This window comes from Crassostrea angulata, chromosome 7 (genome assembly GCF_025612915.1).
Source record: "Crassostrea angulata isolate pt1a10 chromosome 7, ASM2561291v2, whole genome shotgun sequence".
NCBI classification, from domain to species: Eukaryota; Metazoa; Mollusca; class Bivalvia; order Ostreida; family Ostreidae; genus Magallana; species Magallana angulata.
In genome coordinates, this window is record NC_069117.1 from 8,629,369 (window position 1) to 8,652,798 (window position 23,430).

General features: G+C 33.3%; 1 protein-coding gene across 2 annotated transcripts in view; it reads right to left on the reverse strand.

Annotated features, from left to right (window-relative positions):
• Positions 1 to 21,867, reverse strand: part of LOC128192810 (uncharacterized) — a 34,398-nt gene extending 12,531 nt beyond the window's left edge. The window contains exons 1-9 of one of the 2 annotated variants that reach the window (XM_052865792.1): positions 21,503 to 21,866; positions 15,537 to 15,596; positions 15,317 to 15,385; positions 14,830 to 14,913; positions 14,415 to 14,498; positions 14,185 to 14,316; positions 13,976 to 14,059; positions 6,614 to 6,664; positions 6,278 to 6,439 (exon numbers count right to left, since the gene is read on the reverse strand). In XM_052865792.1, the coding sequence (XP_052721752.1) occupies positions 6,278 to 6,439; positions 6,614 to 6,664; positions 13,976 to 14,059; positions 14,185 to 14,316; positions 14,415 to 14,498; positions 14,830 to 14,913; positions 15,317 to 15,385; positions 15,537 to 15,596; positions 21,503 to 21,540 (764 nt within the window). In that variant the 5' untranslated portion in view covers positions 21,541 to 21,866. Of the gene's footprint in view, positions 1 to 6,277; positions 6,440 to 6,613; positions 6,665 to 13,975; positions 14,060 to 14,184; positions 14,317 to 14,414; positions 14,499 to 14,829; positions 14,914 to 15,316; positions 15,386 to 15,536; positions 15,597 to 21,502 lie in introns of both variants that reach the window. The other variant, XM_052865793.1, reaches the window with a different exon arrangement.
• Positions 21,868 to 23,430: the final 1,563 nt, after the last annotated feature.

Sequence of the window (23,430 nt, forward strand, 5' to 3'; positions counted from 1 at the left end):
TTTTTGGAAGTCAAAAATTGAGATTTACTGGGAGGAAATAAACAGTGAAATTGAAGTTTGAGGCAAATTTAGCTTTTCTATAGCTACCCCCACAGTGTTCAATTTTCAAATTGTTGAAAAACATTCTTTTTTTGCAAGTCAAGAATTGTTGGCGATTCTCCCACTGCACCCCTCTTTTCTTTTTTTTACGATGCCACCTGTCTTAACAAAATATCACGGTTTCCTTACATTAACATGTACCAGTAAAAAAGATTTGGGTTTATATATAAACCAATATTACTGTATCTCATACAAACACCTACGCTTAGATTTAATATGAAAAATCCAAGGTTAGGAGGACAGGGATAATTTATTTTGTTTTTTTTTCTTTTCAGGGGTTATTGGGGAGGGTAGGGGTGGTCAAAACACCGACTCCATGTAGCTCTTTCCATGCCCCTCACCAAGGTCGATCTGTGTGCCCATCAGCAGGGTATGTATACCCATCACAAGGGTCAGAGTACGTATTACCAGAGTCGGTGTACGTATCACCAGCGTCTGTATACACATAACAGGATGAAGTATACCCATCACCAGGACACCAGGGTATCAATACTTTTCCTGAGGGTTAATGTGTTTTTGTGCTCATCACCAGGGTCTGTTTACCCATAGCCAGAAATTAAATCAACGTAACCATCACCAGGGTCTCAATGCCTATCACCAGGGTCAGTGTACGTTTCACCAGGGTCCATATGCCTATCACCGGGGTCTGTGTACTAGTATTTATTAAAAGGGTCAGAGTGCACATCACTAGCGTCTGTATAACCATATCCAGAATCAGTTTACCCATCACCAGGGTCAGTTTACCTATAACCAATGCTAGTGTACCCAATTACAAGTGTCTGCACATGTATACGCGTAACCAAAGTCAGTATTTTCCTTCGAACACTGACCCTGGTGATACATACACTGACCCTGATGATACGTACACTGACCCAGGTTATTTGTATGCAGACCCAAGTGATGGGCACACAGACACTGGTGATACGTACACTGACCCTGTTAATAGATACAGACATATTTATAATCATAATACTAACCCAGGTTATAGGTAATGGGCAGACCCTGGTGATACGAACACTGACCTTGGTGATACATACACTCTGCTATTAAAACATTTAAAAATCCTAATCCGTTGGGGTAGGGGGTTTGGTGAACCTTTAACTTCAATTTTACAATTTATTTCCTTCCTTTCATTTCAGTTTTTACCTGGCCCCAAAAACATTGGGGGGACCTCTTTCTTTATTCACCTTTTATATGTCAATTTAAGAAAAATGTGTGGTGAGGGGGGGGGGGGTAGTGTCGTTCCCCTGCCCCTGCTCCACTCCACCCCCTCCCCCACTCCAATGCTAAGTGCCTGTTGTTTTCCTGTAACATTGCTCTTTTTTGTTCTCTGAAATACTAATATTTATTGAACATTTGGTGTAAATCTAACTTTTATGAACATTTATAATGTAAAAATAGAATTTCTCTATCCTTTTTAAAATTGCGCAAATATCAGTTCGAAGTTCCTCTAAACAGCTTTCGAATTTTCTCCCAAACGTTTACCAAAAAAAAATTGGTACGAGCATGCGCACATCCTGGTTATATTGCCTGGTTATATGTATCCCCGAGTACCAAAACTCCGTCATCATAAGCAGAAAACATTCCGCGACTCTCTGTAAATTAATTTTTCCGGTTTTTATCATTTTCAATCACTAAATATAACCTGAAAAGTTATAATTTATAAAATTTTTAACAAAAATATTTTTATTATTTTTCAAAAAAGCCCTCTGATATACGACGTTTATCACACGTGCTATCATAACTAATGAACTCCGTCACCCACATGATCTATGATACGCCAGGTATAGAAGACACATTAACAATTTAATTTAAACTCAACTTGTATCTAGGACAAGTTATAATAAGTTACATCTGTGTATACTATTTAAATTGTATTTAATTTCATCAAAGTGAAATGATCGACAGAATAAAAAATGGTCATTGTAACAACAATCACAATGAGCTTTTTAGAGTGTATGGATGCCGTTTAATTTATGTCCTTACATATTTTAAATATATCTTATCAAATAATGAATATATTAATGATTATATTATTCATTTATTGCATTTTTAATAAATGTGGCATGTTCTATATACCGACACACCTTACTGTATATCTGTAACCCTATATAAGGCAAAAATTACGACATGATCGATTTGACGTTATCATCAAGTGTAGTGCATAAACGCTATCGCGGACTGGAAAAAATGTATTACAACCTTAATAAAAAATTAATTACATGTGAAATGTTTCATCTTGACCTCTCTGAAAATGACTGACCATAATTAAATGGGCCTGCATGTCAGAAATATCGTTATTTTAGTGCACCCGTGAAAAAGTGTTAGCTGATTTTACGCAATTATTGTTGCATAAAACGAACAAGGTGTACTTTTGTTAAGTTTGAACACATTCTTAAATTTAACCGTTGTAAATTGTCATCATTTGATTGAAGATTTTTGACATGCAAAAAATGACGTCATAATCGCACTTGATTTCAAAAGGCGAGGAATTTCCCGAAAGTGACGGAGTTAGAGGGCTATGCGATATAAAAAATAACCTATTCTATGCATCGTTCTGATGGAAAGGTGGTTCACGCATACGCACGTCCTGGTTATAATGCCTGGCTACGTCATATAAAATGTTATGTTTATATTTTTAAGTGTCCTTTACAGCGTAACAAAAAAAACCAGTATTGGCTGCGCTGCGTAATAATACATAGCATGTGTTATGCATTAAAAAAAATGGTTTGAGAATGTTGTTTTAAAGTGTAGAAATTTGAAATAGTATAAATATTAGTATTGAAGTCATAAGGAATCATTCTTTGAATATTATGAGTTGATAATTTTGGTCAGAGCGTGTCCAAATCTATCATAAAACCATTCGAGCTGTATTGGATTTGAACACGCCCCGGCAAAAATCACCTGAGACTAGTAATAGTAAAAGAATGATTCACTATGGTGTAATCTCACGGTTTCACAGGATGAATGACCATCTTTAAGTCCTCCTTAAAGATAGCTTAAAGGTGTTTAAAGGTAGCTTAAAGACGATCTTTAAGCCACCTTTAAGCTACCTTTAAGCTATAAGTATTGCTTAAAGGTGGCTTAAAGAAAGCGTAAAGATGGCTTAAAGGCAGCTTAAAGACTATCTTTAAGCCACCTTTAAGCCACCTTTAAGGACAACTTATAGGTCCTTAATGTCCAAACTTCTTTAAGCCACCTTTAAGCCACCTTTAAGCTACCTTTAAGCCACCTTTAAGCCATTAAAAAAAATTAATTCAATATTGTGCTTAATTTCCAACAAAATGTATTAACTTTATGAAAGAAAAGGTATTAACACGGTTTTTGTTCTAGAAAGAAAAATGGAAAAAAAAAACACAAATAAAACCGGCCACGGCGAGAATTGAACCCGGGACCCTTAGTTTACTAGCATCACCACACATCCTCTGCGCCACGGCAACTTACATATATATGGGCGTTTTTATATCCTATATATCAGTGGATATTGAATCACTGTATTGAATGTGTTTACTTGAAAAGATTTTGATAAACCATTCAGTTTGTAACAATCAATTATATCTAATTTATAAATTACATGCATGCATGTATTTAGAATGAAATACGGAACTTGGTCTTCAGTGAACAAAAATATATTATACCTAAATGGAAACCGTTAGGTTCACTATAGTAGGCTTTCTTAGTTAATAAATTTAAACCGAGTAGATATACGTTCATCTAATTTATAGCTATAAAAATGTAAGAAAGAAAATGAAATCATTTCTTTTATTAAATGCATTGATACTATTAGGGTATTTGTTTAATTTCCCGCAATTTTCCGGTTTTCATGATCGCGGCGCCGTTCCAATATGTTTAAATATTTACATGTAATTGTATGTTCATGTACATGATTTTTAAACTATCAATTCTATAACAAACAAAATTACCAATTACCGGTGATGTATTTACTGCATGTGGCAATTGCAAATGACTTGTACATACAATTGTATGATGTGCCAGGCCGGGTATATTTGACACATTTACCCTTCTACATATATTTAAATAATCAACCCCTATTTATGATCACCGGTACATTAATTAATTAGCCTCAAGATTTTACTCTTACATACATGTATGTATCGTTAATTTGTAGACATAACATCTTTGAAACCCAGAGCTAGGAAATAATACTTTGAAAATGAATTACAAATGTAAATTAACTTTTATTCACTAGACTTATCGTATACTCGTACATACTAAGATTCAACGCCTTTAGAAACCCTGACGTGCACCTGGGCACACGACACACCTGTTGTGTATATCTTGTATATTCTGTGTTAGTTCCAGGGGTTTTCTTAAGTTGGACAAACAATAGACTTTAATTAGATATACACAAACATGCACCTGGGCACACGACACAACTGCTGTGTATATCTTGTATATTCTGTGTTAGTTCCAGGGGTTTTCTTAAGTTGGACAAACAAAAGACTCTAATTAGATATACACAAACGAACAATACTATGTCTAGACAAACAAAGCAGTAATATCCTGCCCGATATAACAAAGGCAGTTGAGAGTCTTTTCATCTTTAACATGTATCTAGCAGATCTAGAGTTAGAAATAATGAAAATTGAAAAAAAAATACAAACCTTCAACCGATTAACAAATTAAATCATGCATTTTTGGTTCATTATCTTTATTTTGTTTAATAACCGGATGAACTGAGAGAGAGAGAGAGAGAGAGAGAGAGAGAGAGAGAGAGAGAGAGAGAGAGAGATTTTTTTCACGGATTAATTTATAATAGGAAACAAACATACTTTATTTAGTTTTATGCACATATTAAGATACAGAGACTGCGCTCATACCTACAATAATTTTGAAACCCCCAAAAAATTATAAAGAATTTTATAACGGCAATCTGTGTCCATCAGAGCGGTGCTGATGATAGCGATCTGTGTTTAATGGAGCGACGATTAAAACCGCCTGGAACACCCGCCCCCCCCCTCCTTGGAAATTATATTATCACTCGGATGACCCCCTCCCATCTCTATAAAAGAGCTTTTGCATTTAATATATGTTTTTATTGTTCAGCTTGATCAATATTGACTTAAAGGCCACTTAAAGACAGTGTAAAGGCAGTGTAAAGAGAGCGTAAATGCCACTTAAAGATGCTTAAAGGTGGCCTAAAGGTGGCTTAAAGATAGCTTAAAGAAGTTTGGACATTAAGGACCTATAAGCACTTGCTTAAAGGTGACTTAAAGGCGGCTTAAAGGTTGTATAGCCTTTAAGCTCCTTTAAGTCACCTTTAAGCCACCTTTAAGGACTTGCTTAAAGATGGTTTTTCGCCCTGTGTTTGGTGATGAAATGAGATGCAAATGCAGATATATGTTAATAAATCAGCATGCTCATGGATTGATAGCATTAATTAAACAAATTTTTGAAATTTTGCGCAGAAACCCGTCGAAACAAGTCTGTATATATTGTGTTTTTGGTTAAATTGCATAGCTACATATATAACAGTTCTTAAATATTTTGTTTCTATCTATGAAGGAATTCTAGAAAAGCCGATCAAGTAAGGTGTCTTTTGGAATTGTTACATCTGTTACCATGGTTACAGCAACAGCTGTGACAATATATTCCTCCACTTTTGTTTTTACGCCAGTTTGCTTCATTTACCACTTCGCCGTTTAACGCCGATCAATTGATCGGCACATTTCGTCATTCTGATATGGGACAAATGAAGTCCGCCTCGTTTAATTTGTTTCCCAAAACATGAAATTTGTTACCACAAATTGGATGAAAATATGTTATAACCGATTTTTTAAAAAACGAAATTACGAATTAAAACTTTGAAATGACGAATTCAAGAATTCGTTATTTCAAATTTAATTTGTTAAAATAGATTTCAAAATTTGAAATAACGAATTCAGCGAATTTGTTATAATAGATTAAATTCGTTATATTCCTAAATTCATAAAATTTGTTATAACAAATTTAATTCTTTATAACGGATTCAACAATTCGTTATAACGATTTAAATTCGTTTTAACAAATTCAAGAATTCATTAAATCAAATTCAAAAATATTTTTGATAGGTCCTAAATGGGCTTACGTACATATGTTCATATCTGTGTCAATATCTTGTAATTGAAGTTTAATATATTACATTTATATCTTATACTAAATTTTTTTGCAAATATACCGAGTTAAGAGGTTCTCTTTCTCTTCTTTCATAGGTCGGAGTTGCTGCTGGAGGTATCGGACTTTTTCTCTTTCTTGTTCTATCTCATCATTAACGCGTTTCAAATCTTTAATACTAATTTTCTTTTGACGTTTAGTGTCTTCTTGTTCCTTTGCCCGCAATCTTAAAAAGCAAAACAAATAGTTCATTAACCAAATACGTAAAATAGAGGCACTAACTCGAAACTGTTAGTTAGGTTAGGTTAGTTTAAGCAAGAGTAATAATAAGTGAATAGGTATTTATATGAGAGTTAAAGAAAATTAGGAGGAAAAAATTGTAAAATTAATTTCTCATTACGTTTGGAGTTCTATATTTTTTTCTGTAAGATTCTGCACCTCCAATTTCAATCTGCAAATGAAATATGAAGAACAATGACTATATTTGTAGTGGTCTAAGGAATAAGACATATTTTGTTTCTGGCAAAATATTTGTAGCATATTCGAATGGATGTCCATTCTTTTGAGAATATGAGGAATTTAAACTAAAATATTTGCTCTTTCCTACTGAGGATTTTAAAATTTAATATGTTTTCTTTCCTTCTAATAGTTGTACATTTTGGCATTGAAATAGCTAACAGAATTTATTGTCTAACATAGAAGTTTGTTTTTCGCAAAATAATGGTGTTGAAAAAATACAAGTGATCGTTGATCAAATGCATTGTACAACAACAATTTAATTCATGTTGTTTAATCAATAAAAGCCATACAGGATTTTTCATTAGTTAAGGATACAAAAAATTACATCTACAAGAGATTTCTTGAATTCGTTATAACAAATTAAATTTGAAATAACTTGAATTCGTTATTTCAAAGTTTTAATTCGTAATATCGGTTTTTTAAACTCGGTCATAACATATTTTCAGCCAATTCGTGGTAACAAATTTCATGTTTTAGGGAACAAATTAAACGGGGCAGACTTCATTTGTCCCATTTCGGCGTACGACGAAATGCGCCGATCAATTGATCGGCGTTAAACGGCGAAATGGTATTAAATAAAGTAAATGTAACCATGGTAACAGATGTAACAATTCCAAAAGACACCTTACTATATCAGCTTTGCTAGAATTCCTACATAAAATAGAAACAAAATATTTAAGAACTATATGTAGCAATGCAGTTTCACCCAAAATACAATATATACAGATTTGTTTCGACGGGTTTCTGTGCAAAATTCCAAACATTTGTTTAGTTAATGCTATCAATCAATGAGCATGCTGATTTATTAACATATATCTGCATCTTATTTCATCACCAAACCGTGAGATTACGCCATACTTAAAAAAATACCGGTCTGGAATAAAATTGATATAAGAATAAGGAATCATTCTTTTACTATTACTAGTCTCAGGTGATTTTGGCCGGGACGTGTTCAAATCAAATAAAGCTCGACGGGATTTATGATAGATCTGACCGAAATTATCAACTCATAATATTCAAAGAATGATTCCTTATTACTTTAATACTTATATTTATATTATTTCCAATTTCTACACTTTAAAACAACATTCTAAAACCACTGGGTTTTTTTAAAGAATAACACATGCTATGTATTATTACGCAGCGCAGCCAATACTGTTTTTCGGTTACATGTATGTTGTATGACACACCCATTTTGTGTCGCTCGTTTTTTATGAAATTATTGGGCTGGGTTATATGGTGGCATAGTTCTGCCACCACTTGTCAGATAATTACGTCGACTTGTCAGATCTTGATGTCGACTTGTCAGAAAATTATGTTCACTTGTCAGTTCTTTAAGTCGACTTGTCACTTATTCACGTGTTTAAGAATTATGTCGACTTGTCAGATGATTATGTCGACTTGTCAGATATTAATGTCAACTTCTCATATCTTTATGTTGACATGTTAGAAAATAACCATATTGACTAGAAAATCAATATTTTGATGTTAAAGCTTGTAAGTGCCACTAACTGCCATTTACTTGGCATCATAATATCTGACAAGTCGACATAAAGATCTGACAAGTTAACATAATTATTTGACAAGCCGACATAAAGATCTGACAAGTTAACATAATTATCTGACAGAAAAAAATATTATGGCCACTAGTTTAAAGAAAATTATCATTCATATTATAAGTCGACTAGTCAGATAATGATGTTGACTTGTCAGATGTTATGTCGTATTGTCAAATAATTATGTGGACTTGTCAGATAATTATGTCGAATTGTCAAATAATTATGTCGACTTAAAAGATCCTTATGTCGACTTGTCAGAAATTATTATTACAACTTGATGGCACAAATTGGGCGTGGAAAGGTTGTAGTGTTAAATTTTTAAACACGTGGATAAGTGACAAGTCGACTTAAAGAACTGACAAGTTCACATAATTATCTGAGAAGTCGACATTAAGATCTGACAAGTCAACATAATTATCTGACAAGTGGTGGCAGATGTATGCCACCATACCTTTCCATACCCAATTTGTGCCATCCATTTGAAAAAATATTTTCTGACAAGTCGACATAAGGATCTGACAAGTCGACATAATCATGTTTAAGTCGACATAATTATCTGACAAGTCAACATAATTATTTGACAGGACGACAAAACATCTGACAAGACAACATCACTATCTGACAAGTCGACTTACACTATGAATGATAATTTTCTTTAAACTAGTGGCCATATTATTTTTGTCTGTCAGATAATTATGTTAACTTGTCAGATCTTTATGTCGACTTGTCAGATGATTATGTAAACTTTTGAGATATTTATGTCGACTTATATGATATTTTGATGACAACTATAGGCAGTTTGTGGCACTAACAGGCTTTGACAACAAAATATTGAGTTTCTAGTCACTATGGTTATTTTCTGACAAGTCAATATAAAGATCTGACAAGTTGACATAAATATCTGACAAGTCGACATTACATGTATCATATAAGAAGTTAATATAATTGTCTGACAAGCGGAGGCAGATCTATGCCACCATAGGGTTATCACAGTAAAGGACACTTAAAAATATAAATATAATATTTTATATGATGTAGCTAGGCATTATAACCAGGATGTGCGCATGCGTGAACCAACCTTCCACCAGAACGATGTATAGAATAGGCTATTTTTGGGAGTTGGTTTTAATCAACTCTCCTACATGTATGCAGTTACTCAGGCAAACCGAAAGTGAAACAGTGTTTGGATCTAAGTACAAATCAACATTGCTGACAACATTTAGTTCTAATCGATAAATACGATGTAACGAGCTCGAGTTCTTAAGCATTGTTTTCAAGGAAACTTATTTATAGATACCATGTAGATAGTTATATTTTTAATGGTACGAACAATTTAGATAATTTTTGAAGTCGTACATTTTATATATTCCTACGCCAGAGCTCGTTCAACCAGACGCTCGGCTGTCTCCGTAAATCTCCGACAAGCAGAGAGTCTCTCTTGCTTGTCGGTGATTAACGGATACAGCTGAGAGTCTGGTTGAACGAGACTGGAGATCAGTTTTGCTTGGATCCATACAATTTCTCATAACTATTCCGATTACTGATACGTAGTTTGGTAGAATAGATCTTTGAATATTATACAACATGATTCATATTGGGTTTTCACGAAATTCCTGTGAAAGAATTATATTATTAAAAATGTGCATAATTCAAATACATATAGGAAAGTACTTTCCATGCAAAATAACATATCATTGATTTTAAAATAAATAATAATCGATAAAATCAACTCCCATCAGTTCTTAGATTTTATATAGTACAACCAGGCACTATAACCATGATGTACGCATGCGTGTACCGAATTTTCGGTAAACGTTTGGGAGGGAATTCGAAAGTTCTTTGGAGGAACTTTGAACTGATATTTGCGCAATTTAAAAACGTAAAGGAAAATTTGAAATTAACATTATAAATGTTCATTAAAAGAGATAGGAATGTTGTGTAGATTAGATTTACACCAAAATGTTGTATAAATATTAGTATTTGAGAGAACAAAAAAGAACAATGTTACAGGAAAACAACAGGGGAGGGGGATTGGAGTGGAGTAGGGGCAGGGGGACGAGCTAAACTACCCCCTTCAGCACAAGCTTTCTCGCAGCAAACATTTTTCTTAAATTAACATATAAAAGGTGAATTAACAAGGAGTCCCCCCTAATGTTTTTTGGACCAGGTAAAAACTGAAATGAAAGGGAGCAAATAAACTGTAGAAATGAAGTTAAAGGTACGCCTTTCCCGATACCCCCACCGATTAGGATTTTTAAATGTTTTAATAGCATAGTGTATGTATCACTAGGGTCTGTGTTCGTATCACCAGGGTCTGTATACCCATAACCTGGGTCAGTATTACGATTATCAGGATGTCTATATCTATTACCAGGGTCAGTGTACCTATCACCAGGGTCTGCGTGCCCATCATCTGGGTCTGCATACAAAAAGCCTGAGTCAGTGTACGTATCATCAGGGTCAGTGTATGTATCACTAGGGTCAGTGTTCGTATCACCAGGGTCTGTATACCCATAACCTGGGTCAATATTACGATTATCAGGATGTCTATATCTATTACCAGGGTCAGTGTGCCCATCACCAAGTCATTAGAACCCATCATCAGGGTCTTAATGCATATCACCAAGGTCAGTGTTCGTATCACCAGGGTCTGCCCATTACCAGGGTCTCAAAACCTATATTGTTATAGGTATTGAAACCCAGGTGATGGGTATACTGGCTCTGGTTACGCGTATACATGTACACACTCTTGTAATTGGGTACAATAACCTTGGTTATAGGTAAACTGGGTATACTTATTCTTGATATGGGTATACAGACGCTAGTGACGTGCACTCTGGCCCTATAATCCTAGTATACACACCCTGGTGATAGGCATTGAGACCCTGGTGATGGTACGTGGATTTCTGGCTATGGGTAATCAGACCCTTGTGATGATCACAAAGATACATTGACCCTTGGGATAAGTATTGAGACCCTGGTGTACTGGTGATGGGTATACTGAATCTGGTTACATGTATGCGTATACAGACCCTGTTGATACGTACACCGACTCTGGTAGTACTTACTCTGACCCTGGTAATATGTACTCTGACCCTGGTGATGGGTATACAGACCCTGGTGATGGACACACATACCTTGGTGAGGGGTTATGGATAGAGCTACATGGAGTCGGTGTTCTGACCACCCCTAACCCTCCCCAATAACACCCCCCTTGAAAAAAAAGAAAGAAAAACAAATTATCCCTCTCCTCCTAACCTTGAATTTTTTTATATTGAATTTAAGCATAAGTGTTTATAAAACCTGGTGAATGGTATATTGTATGAGATACAGTAAAATTGGTTTATATATAAACTCAATTCTTTTTTACTAGTACATTGTATATGTAAGGAAACCGTGATATTTTGTTCAGGCAGGTGCCATCGTAACAAGTGAAAAGAGGGGGGTGGGATGGGAGAATCGCCAAACAATTCTTGACATGCAAAAAAAAAGTCTTTAAAAAATTCGAAATTCGTACACCTTGGGGTAGCTATAGAAATGCTAAGTTTACCTCAAACTTAAACTTCACTGTTAATTTTTCCCAGTCACTTTCAGTTTTTTACATGCTCCGAAAAAGCTAGGAAAGGGGGGGGGGGACTGCATGGGGACAGGCCTCTCCCTGCCTCCCCCACCTACCCACTCGTTTGAAGCTACGTGTCTATTGTTTTCCTGTAACATTGCCTTTATTGTCCTCGCAAATATTTAATTAACTTTTTTTAGTGTAAACCAAAGATACATAACATTCATATCACTTTTAATGACTATATGATATAATAGTTGCGGTTTTTTTGTTTTTTGGCACCTATCATCAGTTCGAAGTTTCACCAAGAAGCTATCGAATTTCCTCCCAAACGTTTACCAATCCCGATGGAAAGTTGGTTCACGCATGCGCACTCTCTGGTTATAATGCCTGGCTATGTCATATAAAATATCATATTTATATTTTTCAAGTGTCCTTTACTGTGATAACATTACAAATCAATTTTGAAACCTATGGCCCTATTATTTCATAAAGAATGAGCGACACAAAATAAGCGTGTCCTACAGCATAACCGAAAAACGGTATTTGCTGCAATAATACATAACATGTGCTATGCATGAAAAAAAAACCCAGTGGTTTTGAAATGTTGTTTTGAAGTGTAGAAATTGGAAATAATATAATTAAAAGCAAAAAAGCACCATTCTTTGAATATTATGAGGTGATAATTTCGGTCGGAGCGTGCATATCAAATCTATCATAACTCCCTTCAAGCTTTATTGGATTTGAACACGCTCCGACCAAAACAAATATGAATAATGAACATAAATCTGCCCATGCAAGCGTTTAAAGATATCCTATTCATCGGTAAAAGGCAATTAGAATAGAAAATTTTAAAATTGTTTAAAAAGAAATCTGACTGTAACAAAATAATTACGGATACAACTTTCTAAATTTACAATACTTAAAATAACTAGATACGTCAAAACATCAGACCTATATCAATCATTTTTGCTGTAAAATTGAATATATTTTGTAAAGCTTTGTAAGGAAATTTCCCTAGTGTTGACCTTGTGACGTCACTGAAGCCTTGTTATCGCCTAATTTCATTTTCTCTTGGTTAGATTTCTAAAAGAGGTAAAAATATGCACTTTGAAGAGGCGTAACTCCATTATTTTTGCATCGATTTCGATGCGGTTTTTGCATTAAATTCTGGTAAATAAATGCTATGACATAGGTTCGACATTGGCTGGACTGCATTTACCCTTTTATAAATTTACCATGCTCAATAATTCATAGCATTGACTAAACAATTTTTTGGAATTTTGCGCAGAAACCCATATATCTGTATATACTGCACAATATTTTTGGTGAAAATGCGTTGCTTCATATATAGCAGTTCTTAAATATTTTGTTTCTATCTATGTAGGAAATCTAGCAAAGCCGATAAAGTAAGGTGTCTTTTGGAATTGTTACATCTTTAACCATAGTTACAGCAACAGCTGTGACAATATGTTCCTCTACTTTTGTTCTTACGCCAGTTTACTTCATTTACCACTTCGCCGTTTCGTCGTACACCGATATGGTACAAATGAAGTCCGCCCCGTTTATTTTGTTCCCGAAAACATGAAATTTGTTATTACAAATTGGGTGAATATATGTTATAACCGATTTAAAAAAAACGAAATTACGAATTAAAACTTGAAATAACGAATTCAAGAATTCGTTATTTCAAATTTAATTTGTTAAAACAGATTTAAAAATTTGAAATAACAAATTCAGCGAATTTGTTATGACAGATTAAATTCGTTATAACGAATTCCTAAAATTGGTTAAAACAAATTTAATTCGTTATAACGGATTCAACAATTCGTTATAACGATTTAAATTCGTTTTAACAAATTCAAGAATTTGTTATATCAAATTCAAAAATATTTTTTGATAGGTCCTAAATGGGCTTCGTGTTACTGTATAAAAACTAAATTGTCAAATTTAACTCTTTGGTAATATCGTATATTTGATTGAGTTAAATAAACTAAATACTTCATGACACAAATTATAAGAGTCATTATATACACAGTAAGTCACTTTACATACTTTGATATGAAATCTTATTAGTTTCAGAATGGGTTTTGGCGTCTTGATAGAAAACACTGTAAAACATTACCTGTTGTGTTCCTCAAGAACAGGGCCCAGTTTTATCAAAGTCCATTTCTTTTCTAGACACATTTTAATATAACCATGCAGATTTCTACAAGTTTAGTGATAAAATATATTACAATACATCAACACCTATAATGTATGGATGTTTCGGTATATATGAATAAATATATATGTTTAAGTTTCCATGATATGCTGAATATCTAATAAGCATACTGTTTCATTGTGATTTTATTCCAGGAAGATGGTATCTCGAAGGTTGTTTCTGTACATTCTCTTGCAAAATCATCGAAGGCTTTGTCATCCATATCATCTGGACAACGAGGTGTTTCTTCTTCAAAGTTTGATCTATATGAAAATATATGCATAAAAATACCAAAATTTATCGACGATTTGAATTTTTTTTTATTAAATGAACTACTGATTAAGAATAGTTTAATCTATACTTAGAGAGAAATTCCAGAATATGATGTTTTTGCTGCTTATAAGCTGCAAGGAGGTTGGAGAACCATTTTAGATCATCTCTCAAACTGAAAGCATAAGTAACACAAAACGTCGATATAAATCAGCAATTTCTTGACTGTTTAATATCATTTTACAACTTAATGTCAATATTAATGCATCATGCACGAGATATCAATTATTTCAACATCAGTGAATATGTACAAGAAGCTTGTCACGATATAGCTTAAAAGAACAAAAGCAGTCTGACACATTTTTTTCGGTTCCCAAAAACGTTTAATAATTTTCATAAAGTCGATATTAAGAGACTAAAGTTAAATGATATATGAAATCTTCTCGATACCTGTCAGACCCGGAGGGGTGTAAGAAGAAGGAGGGGGTTACGTAGACTGTATATACCTGAAAGGTTCCTCTCCTGCGTGATGTTTCCAGTGCTGCGGTAACTTATCAACATTTACGTGACTCACTCCTTCGCTCGTTAAACTATAATGCGCAAGTTTTATAATGATTGTAAAAATCATTTAAATGCAAACATAAATGCAATTAAACAAAAACCTAGAATAATAAAATTTAAATGAGCCCTACATGACTAAATTTTGTTTTTCATTTAAGTTTGTGTGCCCAGATAGTGTACCGTATTCTGATTATTCAGTAATGAGATAATGGTTAAACTATTATAAATAGAACGATAATGCTCGTTCAGGACGTATCCCCCCCCCCCCCTCGACCAAAATTTTCACCTCATGATACTCAAAGAATGATTCCTTATTCCTTAAATGAAATTGCGTCAAGACATGAAATTGATCAAAAATTGAAGGAATTATAAAATGTTTTGTTCAAAGTATATTTCAAAATAAACACTCTTTTACGATAAAGCATAAATTACCTCAACTGTTCCTTCGGTTTGACTTTCATCCGTTTTTGTTGCTGCTGGTTTATGTCATTTTTTTTATTGCTATGATGAAAACGAATTTGATACAAGTTATCAATATTTTGGTAAATTATAGTTTTAATGCTTACACAAAGTAGAGGGCAAACTAGAAAAAAGATACATGTTTATCTTTATTACCCTTTAAAAACTTTTAAAAGCACTTATACGGTAATACCTTGCAATTCCGTCTAATACGTCTTGCCTCAAGAACTGTGGTTGCTGATCTGTGTATTTGCTATTCAAACATATGTTTAGTTAATGAGTTGCATCCATCAATTCATCAGAAGCAAATAAAATCTCGACAAAGCTTCAAAACAATTGTTTACTTATTTAAAAACAAAGTAATATAACATCTAAGTCCCTGAAATAATAAACTTTTAACAAATTCAATTTAATCTTAGCCATCTTACAGACCCATATTTTTATTCAAGGATGCAACTGACATTTCAGTGTTCATGCCATACCCTTGTGTAATGTGGCTTTAAAATGTATTTATCTATAAAACATATACATAACGATAAAAAACTAATCCTATCGTTTCTTCTTTCACACACGTTATTTTCTTTACCAGTTTTTTCTGTATGTAAAACAGGAACTAGCCGTCAAACGGAACACCTAGTGTAAAGGGTTAAACGGGGAATAATTGCTATTTTAATAATTAGAAATAAGGAAAATAGTTTGCACTCGCGATTTTATATTCTCGCGATTTGATACAAAACAGCGGGATCGCAGAATTAAGTACTTGCGTAATATAAGGAATTTACAGTATGCAATAGTTTGAAAAATACTGAAGAAATTTAAATCTAATGTTACTCCTTAGCCTTTTTTGTTTTCCCCTCACCTCACAGTTTGACAATTAACTTAAAAATCAAAATTCCAGAAGAAAATGACATTCAGTGGAGAAACATTTTTCATCAAGATGAATTGAAGTTTTTACCGAAACAAAACTATTTCCTATAGAAATTTTAATTCCGACTGGTTTTGACGAAAAATGCATAATGGTTTTTTAAATCCGCTCAAAAAATTAAGGTTTTCACAATGATATAAGACCTTAAAGAACTGTATTCTATTTTCAGGAAATATTAAAATATCAGTCTTTTCCCAGATAACCCCTTATTTTTCAATTAAAGTTAAATTACGGTGTATAGCTACAGAATGTTATCAATCCCAAACAAAACAGCGCATCAAACGGATGTCAGACATGTTGTGACGATTTAGCGATCAACTTTTAATATTTATGTCTCATAGCAAACTAGATTCCAATATGAATTTTGGAAATTCCTACAGGATTATTTTCCCTTTAGCAAATACACAATCTTGCCATAATATACTCTAAACTTGCCGGTAGACAATTTTAGGATTCATAGTTATATTTTGATCATCAGTGATCCTTAGTTTTAGGAAAATATCCTTATGAAGTTATGCTTATGATTTCACGTAGAATATTTCATTCAAGCAGTTTTGACTGAATGATTTCCCTTTGGTCATGGTTGGAAATTGTTATAGTAATAGCTTATTGATAAATCATGATAACGCATTTTTAAGTAATCTGAACCAGCCAACCTGATAATATCATCCAAAAAAAAATGTAGTTTCTTAATGTTACAGTCGGACAAATACTGGGGCCTCATGAGGAGTTCAAATTTTCACACACACACACACACACACACACACACACACACACACACACACACACACACACACACACACACACATATATATATATATATATATATATATATATATATATATATATATATATATATATATATATATATATATATATATATATATATTGTAAAACGAGAAAATATGGTGCACTACAAATTTTAGCGCCTTTGGCGCCACTGCCTCTGAGCGCTAAAATTAATAGTGCGCTAACAATTTTCCATATGTATTAAATTTCTTCAAGTTGCAAAACAATAACGTCAGTCCATTTTTTAAGGCTCTATAGAAGTGTTCATTTAAATATCAGATGATGTCGGTTCTGTTTGTTTAAACAATTACACAGGTAAACGGTATGGGTTATCGGGTGTAAGTGCCTAAACATGGATTAATTATTTCAGTTTTAATTGCTTTTTAATATCTCTCGTTAGCACCTTGAAAATTGGGCTTCTCCCCATGCCACTTCCATTTAGCGCCTCGAGGTGAAAATGTGATTAAGCGTGGCGATCGTTAACGCTGAGAATACATGATTGATCATAATTTCTTTGATCTCTGATTAGTGGATACAAAGATAGCAAGACCCTACCTATGTTTGTGTTTTTTTAATGTAAAATTACTGTGAAAAAGATTCTCTCATGGTGACCGAAACTCATGGTAAATGTAGCATTCGATTTCACTTTTAGTTTCGGGACTCTTCTAGTGTTATCCACGTTAAATTCAAAGTCCGATAACTCAAATTTGTTAACCAACAAAAATTACACATCATCGCCAATAAATGAAGTTTTCATATCTATCTACTGACGATTTACACAAAAGTAAGTGTATTGTTCTCAATACAGTTTACCGTGCATGCGAGATAGAAATCAAAGTCGTTGTGTTCACGTGCTTGAGTGAACACAGAACTAAATTTTGGGCGTGATCGTTTATCAAACAACAACATTTTTTGTATTTTTTTTAAAGAAAAGATGCATGCGCTAAAATATAATTGCGCTAATAAACTGGCATTTGCGTTTGCGCTAAAATACGTATGCGCCAAATTTTCTCGTTTTACAGTAAATATATATATATATATATATATATATATATATATATATATATATATATATAGATATATATATATATATATATATATATATATATATATATATATATATATATATATATATATATATATATATATATATATATATATATATATATATATATATATATATATATATATAATAAGCACTGAATAGAATCAACAACACTAGGCATCTTTAAAGTGTCGGATCTAATATAAAGATACTGAGCCAGTAAACTGAGTATATAAAGCACTAAAAATGGGACACGAACAATAGAAATTGTCAAATTTTCGGGACAACCAGTCACTTCTTCAGGACCAAAAAATAAATTATATGAGTAAAAAACAAAGAAAACAAAATCTAAAGCTACTACTAAACTACTTAAAAAACTATAAAAAAAAAACCCAGCTACATTATAAACATCATTTGTTCACATTCTTAAAGAAGGTGTTGATACTGTCGCCGATCGCTCTAAAGTAATCAATCGACTGCAACTTCACGCCTGATTAAGTTAATTAGCTAATTAAAATTGACGTCCGAGTTAATAAATGAAAAATTGAACCCTGGTTGTTAACTGGGCCTGGGCACTTATGATATAGACTCGAAATATTATTATTAAAGAGAGATAAAATTAAATGAAAATAAATAAATAAATAAATAAAATTAAGAAAAAAATGATTTACAGATAAAAGGTAGTAAAAGAACTAATAAATGAAAGAGGCGCAGTTGACAGATTTGTTGAAATTACTATGTGGGTGTCAGGTGATGTATGGCTATGAGACGTTCATTTTAGTGAAGTTCATTTGTTTGTTCATGCCATCAGGTCTGAATGAATTGAGCCTGTGCATCCAGAATTTTTCCTTGCTTTTCCTCTCCGCGTCTGTCCAATGAAGATTATGGTCAATAACCAAAACTAATACTGTCATGTCTTCTCATTTGTGGCCACTTGTATTAAAATGTTCCCCGGCGGACTCCTTGACTTTTTTGGTCTTTATTGTAGAGCAGTGGCTATTGATCCTTCTGCAGAGGTCACCCGTTTCACCAGCGTATTGCATAGAGCAGACTTTGCAACTGATGAGATAAATGCAATTGTCTGTGCGGCAAGAAGTGTTGCCAAATATATTGTAGATGGGACCCGCGATGGGGCTTTTAAAACTGTCCGCGTTTGTGCTGTATTTGCACAAAAGACGTCTGGCATCGGAACATGTTTTAAAACCACCGTTTGGCAACGATTTGTCTAATCTCGCCCTCACTACCATGTCCTTTAAGTTCCTCTGGCGTTTAAACGCAGCCATTGGCGGATCCTTGAAAAGATCAGCCATTCTTTCGTTAGTGTAAAGAATGGGCAGATTATTTTTAAGGATGCTGTTGATGTTCTTAAGGGCGGGGTGATAAGTAGTGACAAGTGGAACCCTGCTTTTGTCTGTTTTTTCTTTGTATTGCAAAAGGGCTTTCCTGTCTTGTGTAATAATTTCATCAATTACAGATTCCACACACGGGATTTGAATATTCTGCTCTGTACTTCAAAGATTTCATTAAAAGAACAGATTCGTCTGATTCTGGATGTTTATCCTTTATGAATTCCTCTAAAAGTATGGGGAGGGTGGTAACTCGATGGCTTGAGATAAGAGTGAGAATCAGAGGGTTTGGTATGTAGACTGAATTTTATTGCACCATCTTCAAAGGCTGATATAGTATCCAAAAATACATTTCTGGAACTAGATATGTTCACTGTGAATTTAATCAGATTGTGGAAGGAGTTTGCAAAGGTAATGAAGTCATTTAGGCAGTCTCGGTTTTCGACCCATTTCATCTAATTATCGTCAACGAACCGCAACCAGCTCAAAGGTTTAAAAGGAGCTTTAAGAAGCAGGTTGCGTTCCAATCTTCCCATAAACATATTGGCGTAAGAGGGAGCCATTTTAGTGCCCATAGCTGTATTATGTTTTTTCAGAAGTTTAAAGGTATTGTTATGTTTAAAAGCCATGAAAATAAATTTAATTTCAATAAAAACTAAATTGCCAAAATATGTATAATTTATATGAAAGTGGTAATATTTGTCACAGAACATGGAAAGTGATAGGTTGTACCAGAAATGAGACTGTGTTATATCAAATTTAGAAAGAATAAACTAGAAATCACAAACATAGAAAATGGGGGGGGGGGTGCTAGAAAAGTTCCAATAAGTAAAAGTGAGGAAAAATCAAAATTAAACAATAAAAGTGAAGAGAAGTTTAAAGCTATGTACACGGAACTAATTAAAACCCTACCATGATAGGAGGAGACTCTGTACCGATAAAGGATGCTCGTGGATCTAAAGATACAGTTGATCAAGCCTATAAATATCACTGAATAGAATCATCAACACTAGGCATCTTTAAAGTGTCTGATCTAATATATAGATACCAAGCCAGTAAAGTGATGATATAGAGCACTAAAAATGGCTAACGACACACCAATAGATATTGTCAAATTTTCGCCAGTCCCTTCCTCAGGACAACAGAAATGAATTACATGAGTAAAAAGCAAAAAAAAAAAAACAAAATATCTAAAGCTACTACTTAACTACTCAAGAAACTATAAAAAAAACCCAGCTACATTATAAACATGTGTAGTTCACATTCAGAAAGAATGTCTTAATACTGCCGCCGATCGCTCTAAAGTAATCAATCGACTGCCAACTTCACGCCTGATTAATAAGTTAATTAGCTAATTAAAATTGACGTCCGCGTTAACTTCTTTGCTTTTTAGTCATGTAATTTATTTCTTTTGTCCTGAAGAAGGGACCGGTTGTCCCGAAAATTTGACAATATCTATTGTTTGTGTCATTAGCCATTTTTAGCGAATTCTAAATTGGTAAAATTGTAACCCCTGGAATGATACTTGGGTCCCAAGAGCTGCTTAAAGTTTAACATAGAGATATGTTGGTAAAATGTTAAAAAAAATAATATACTAAGGGAATGATTCAAAGAATTACTGTTGTTCAGGTCAGCGATGTGGCCCATTCTCTTGTTGTTATTTATTAGAAGATGAATTTAAAGCCTTTTCTATTTTTTTTAAAAATATAAACAAACCATGGCCCTTATTTCAATACTTTTGAATCATTTGATAAGCTTTCTCCGCATTGTCAATTGTTACATCAATTTGTACAGTGCGAGACATCAACGTGATTTTTCTTCTCTTTTACACGGTGTATAAGAATGCCGCTGCTAATACATGATGTTAGATATTACTGCAAACTATTGACAACGCAGATACGATGTTGCACACGAATGATTTGGTTTGAGCCAAATTGGCTCAAAAAGAAACAAAACATGCTGGATAGGTGACTACACACGTACGGTAAAACTGGTATTTATATATAGCACTTACAGAGCCAGCACTAATATAATGCTGACTGAGATAAGTTTACCTTGGTTTCCTTGCTTCGGTTTTGAATGTGTTTCCCATTCTACTTATTATCAATGTTTGTACATGTAGTTAATATCAATCCAATTCATGCTCGAAACTATTCACACAATTTAACTCCTTGGATACATGGATACCATCATAAACATATCTGCCCTTCCTATCAATGTTCTATTTAAAATATTCTTTCGTAGATAATTCCATTTTCATTAAAATAAAAGAACGTTTGTTAAAAATCCATTCATATTACTTAGCGGTGCGAATAAATCCTTTTTTGTTTCTCACATTCTAAATATTTCTTAATTTGTTGTTCTTAACTAGTTTTGTTATTAAATGGGAATTACTTCCTTGATCGTTGGTAGGGGTTTAAATTGATTCCTAACTGTACACCTGAATGCTTATAATCGGTCTGTTGATCTGTGAACTTGAATAACTGAGGTTAAATGTCGTCAAGTTGCAGAGAGATTGTAATTTGATATTCATAATACTAATACATCACTTGTATAGTTTTGTTGTATGATGACAAATGGCTTGTAGAAAACGTCTATGAACATGTATATTCCTTCCTTTTGGTGTGAGTTGTGATAATGACGTTGTCGTACTATTGTGCAAGAAAATGGGGGGAAAAAATTACGAAATAAATTTTATAAGTTCATGGTCACAATTTTAGTCAAATTTTGATTTTTCTATTTTTTTGTTTACAATGCTTAAGTTAGGCATTTCTAATGAATTTAAGTGTCAGTTGTAGAGTGATAAGCAAGATACAGAGCTCAAAGTTCTTGATCATGTAATCAACGATCGAGCCTTGTTTTGTTTACATTGGTTCAATACATATTTAAAGTTCTTCTTCAAACTGATTATTTCTATCTGCTGATTAGTTTTTAACATAAATTGTTAGTTCCTTGCATTTACTAGTATTGCGTTCATTTTAGGCATTAACATAGAAAATAAAAATGTAAGCAAAAGCATGACCAGCTGAGTTTTATTTACTTAAAAACAATTGGGATTTCTGTATCTCACTTATAACTTGACAACTGACGCTCAAAGTATGCCTGACTATTTAAAAATGCTTTACTGAAGGAATATAAACAACAAAAACAAAAAATGATTTTTGAACAAAATTGTGACCATGCCCTTTATAGGGGCATGGTCACGATTTTGGTCAAATTCTATTTTTTTTTTTTATTGTCAGTGCTTTAGGAATGCATTTCTAATGATCAAATGAAATTTGAGAGCCAGTCGTTGAGTTATTAGCAAGATACAGGACTCACAATTCTTTGTCATGTAAATAATTTTTTGTCAGGGTTTGTGCCCTGTTTTTGTTTACAGAGGCTCAATATACCAATAAAAATCTTTTTCAAGCTGTTTTGTCTATCTTCTTATTCATCTTAGATAAATAAACATTAAGTAACGTTTTACACATTCCTTTTATTTCAAAAACTAGAATTTTTCCTTGAACAATCAAAATGTAAACAAAAGCTTTGTTTACATCACAAAGAGTTGTTAGCTCTGTAACTTGCTTATTACTCAATAAATGACACTACAATTTTGGTTTCTTATGAAAGATGCCTTACTGAAACATCGTAAATATTAAAATCACTAAAAAAAATTGACCAAAATCGTGACCGTGCCCCTTCAAAGCTGCTTGGTCCGATTTTATAACAACTTTTTTGCACTCCTTTAAACGATAGTTGGTTTTCCCGGTTCATTAAGCCTTATTTTAATGAAAATTTATGTTCAAAATTTATTTACAAAACAAGCGACAACAAAGGGTATCGCGTTCTTTTGCCTCATTTTAAATTTGCCCCTAACGTCGTGGCGGGTTTGACTGTATTACGACTTTGACATTGCTATAAATAAAGATCACGATGCTTTGGATCAAAACTAAACCTGTATACATTTCGTTTCTAATATTTCTGAAGTTTGCTGTGT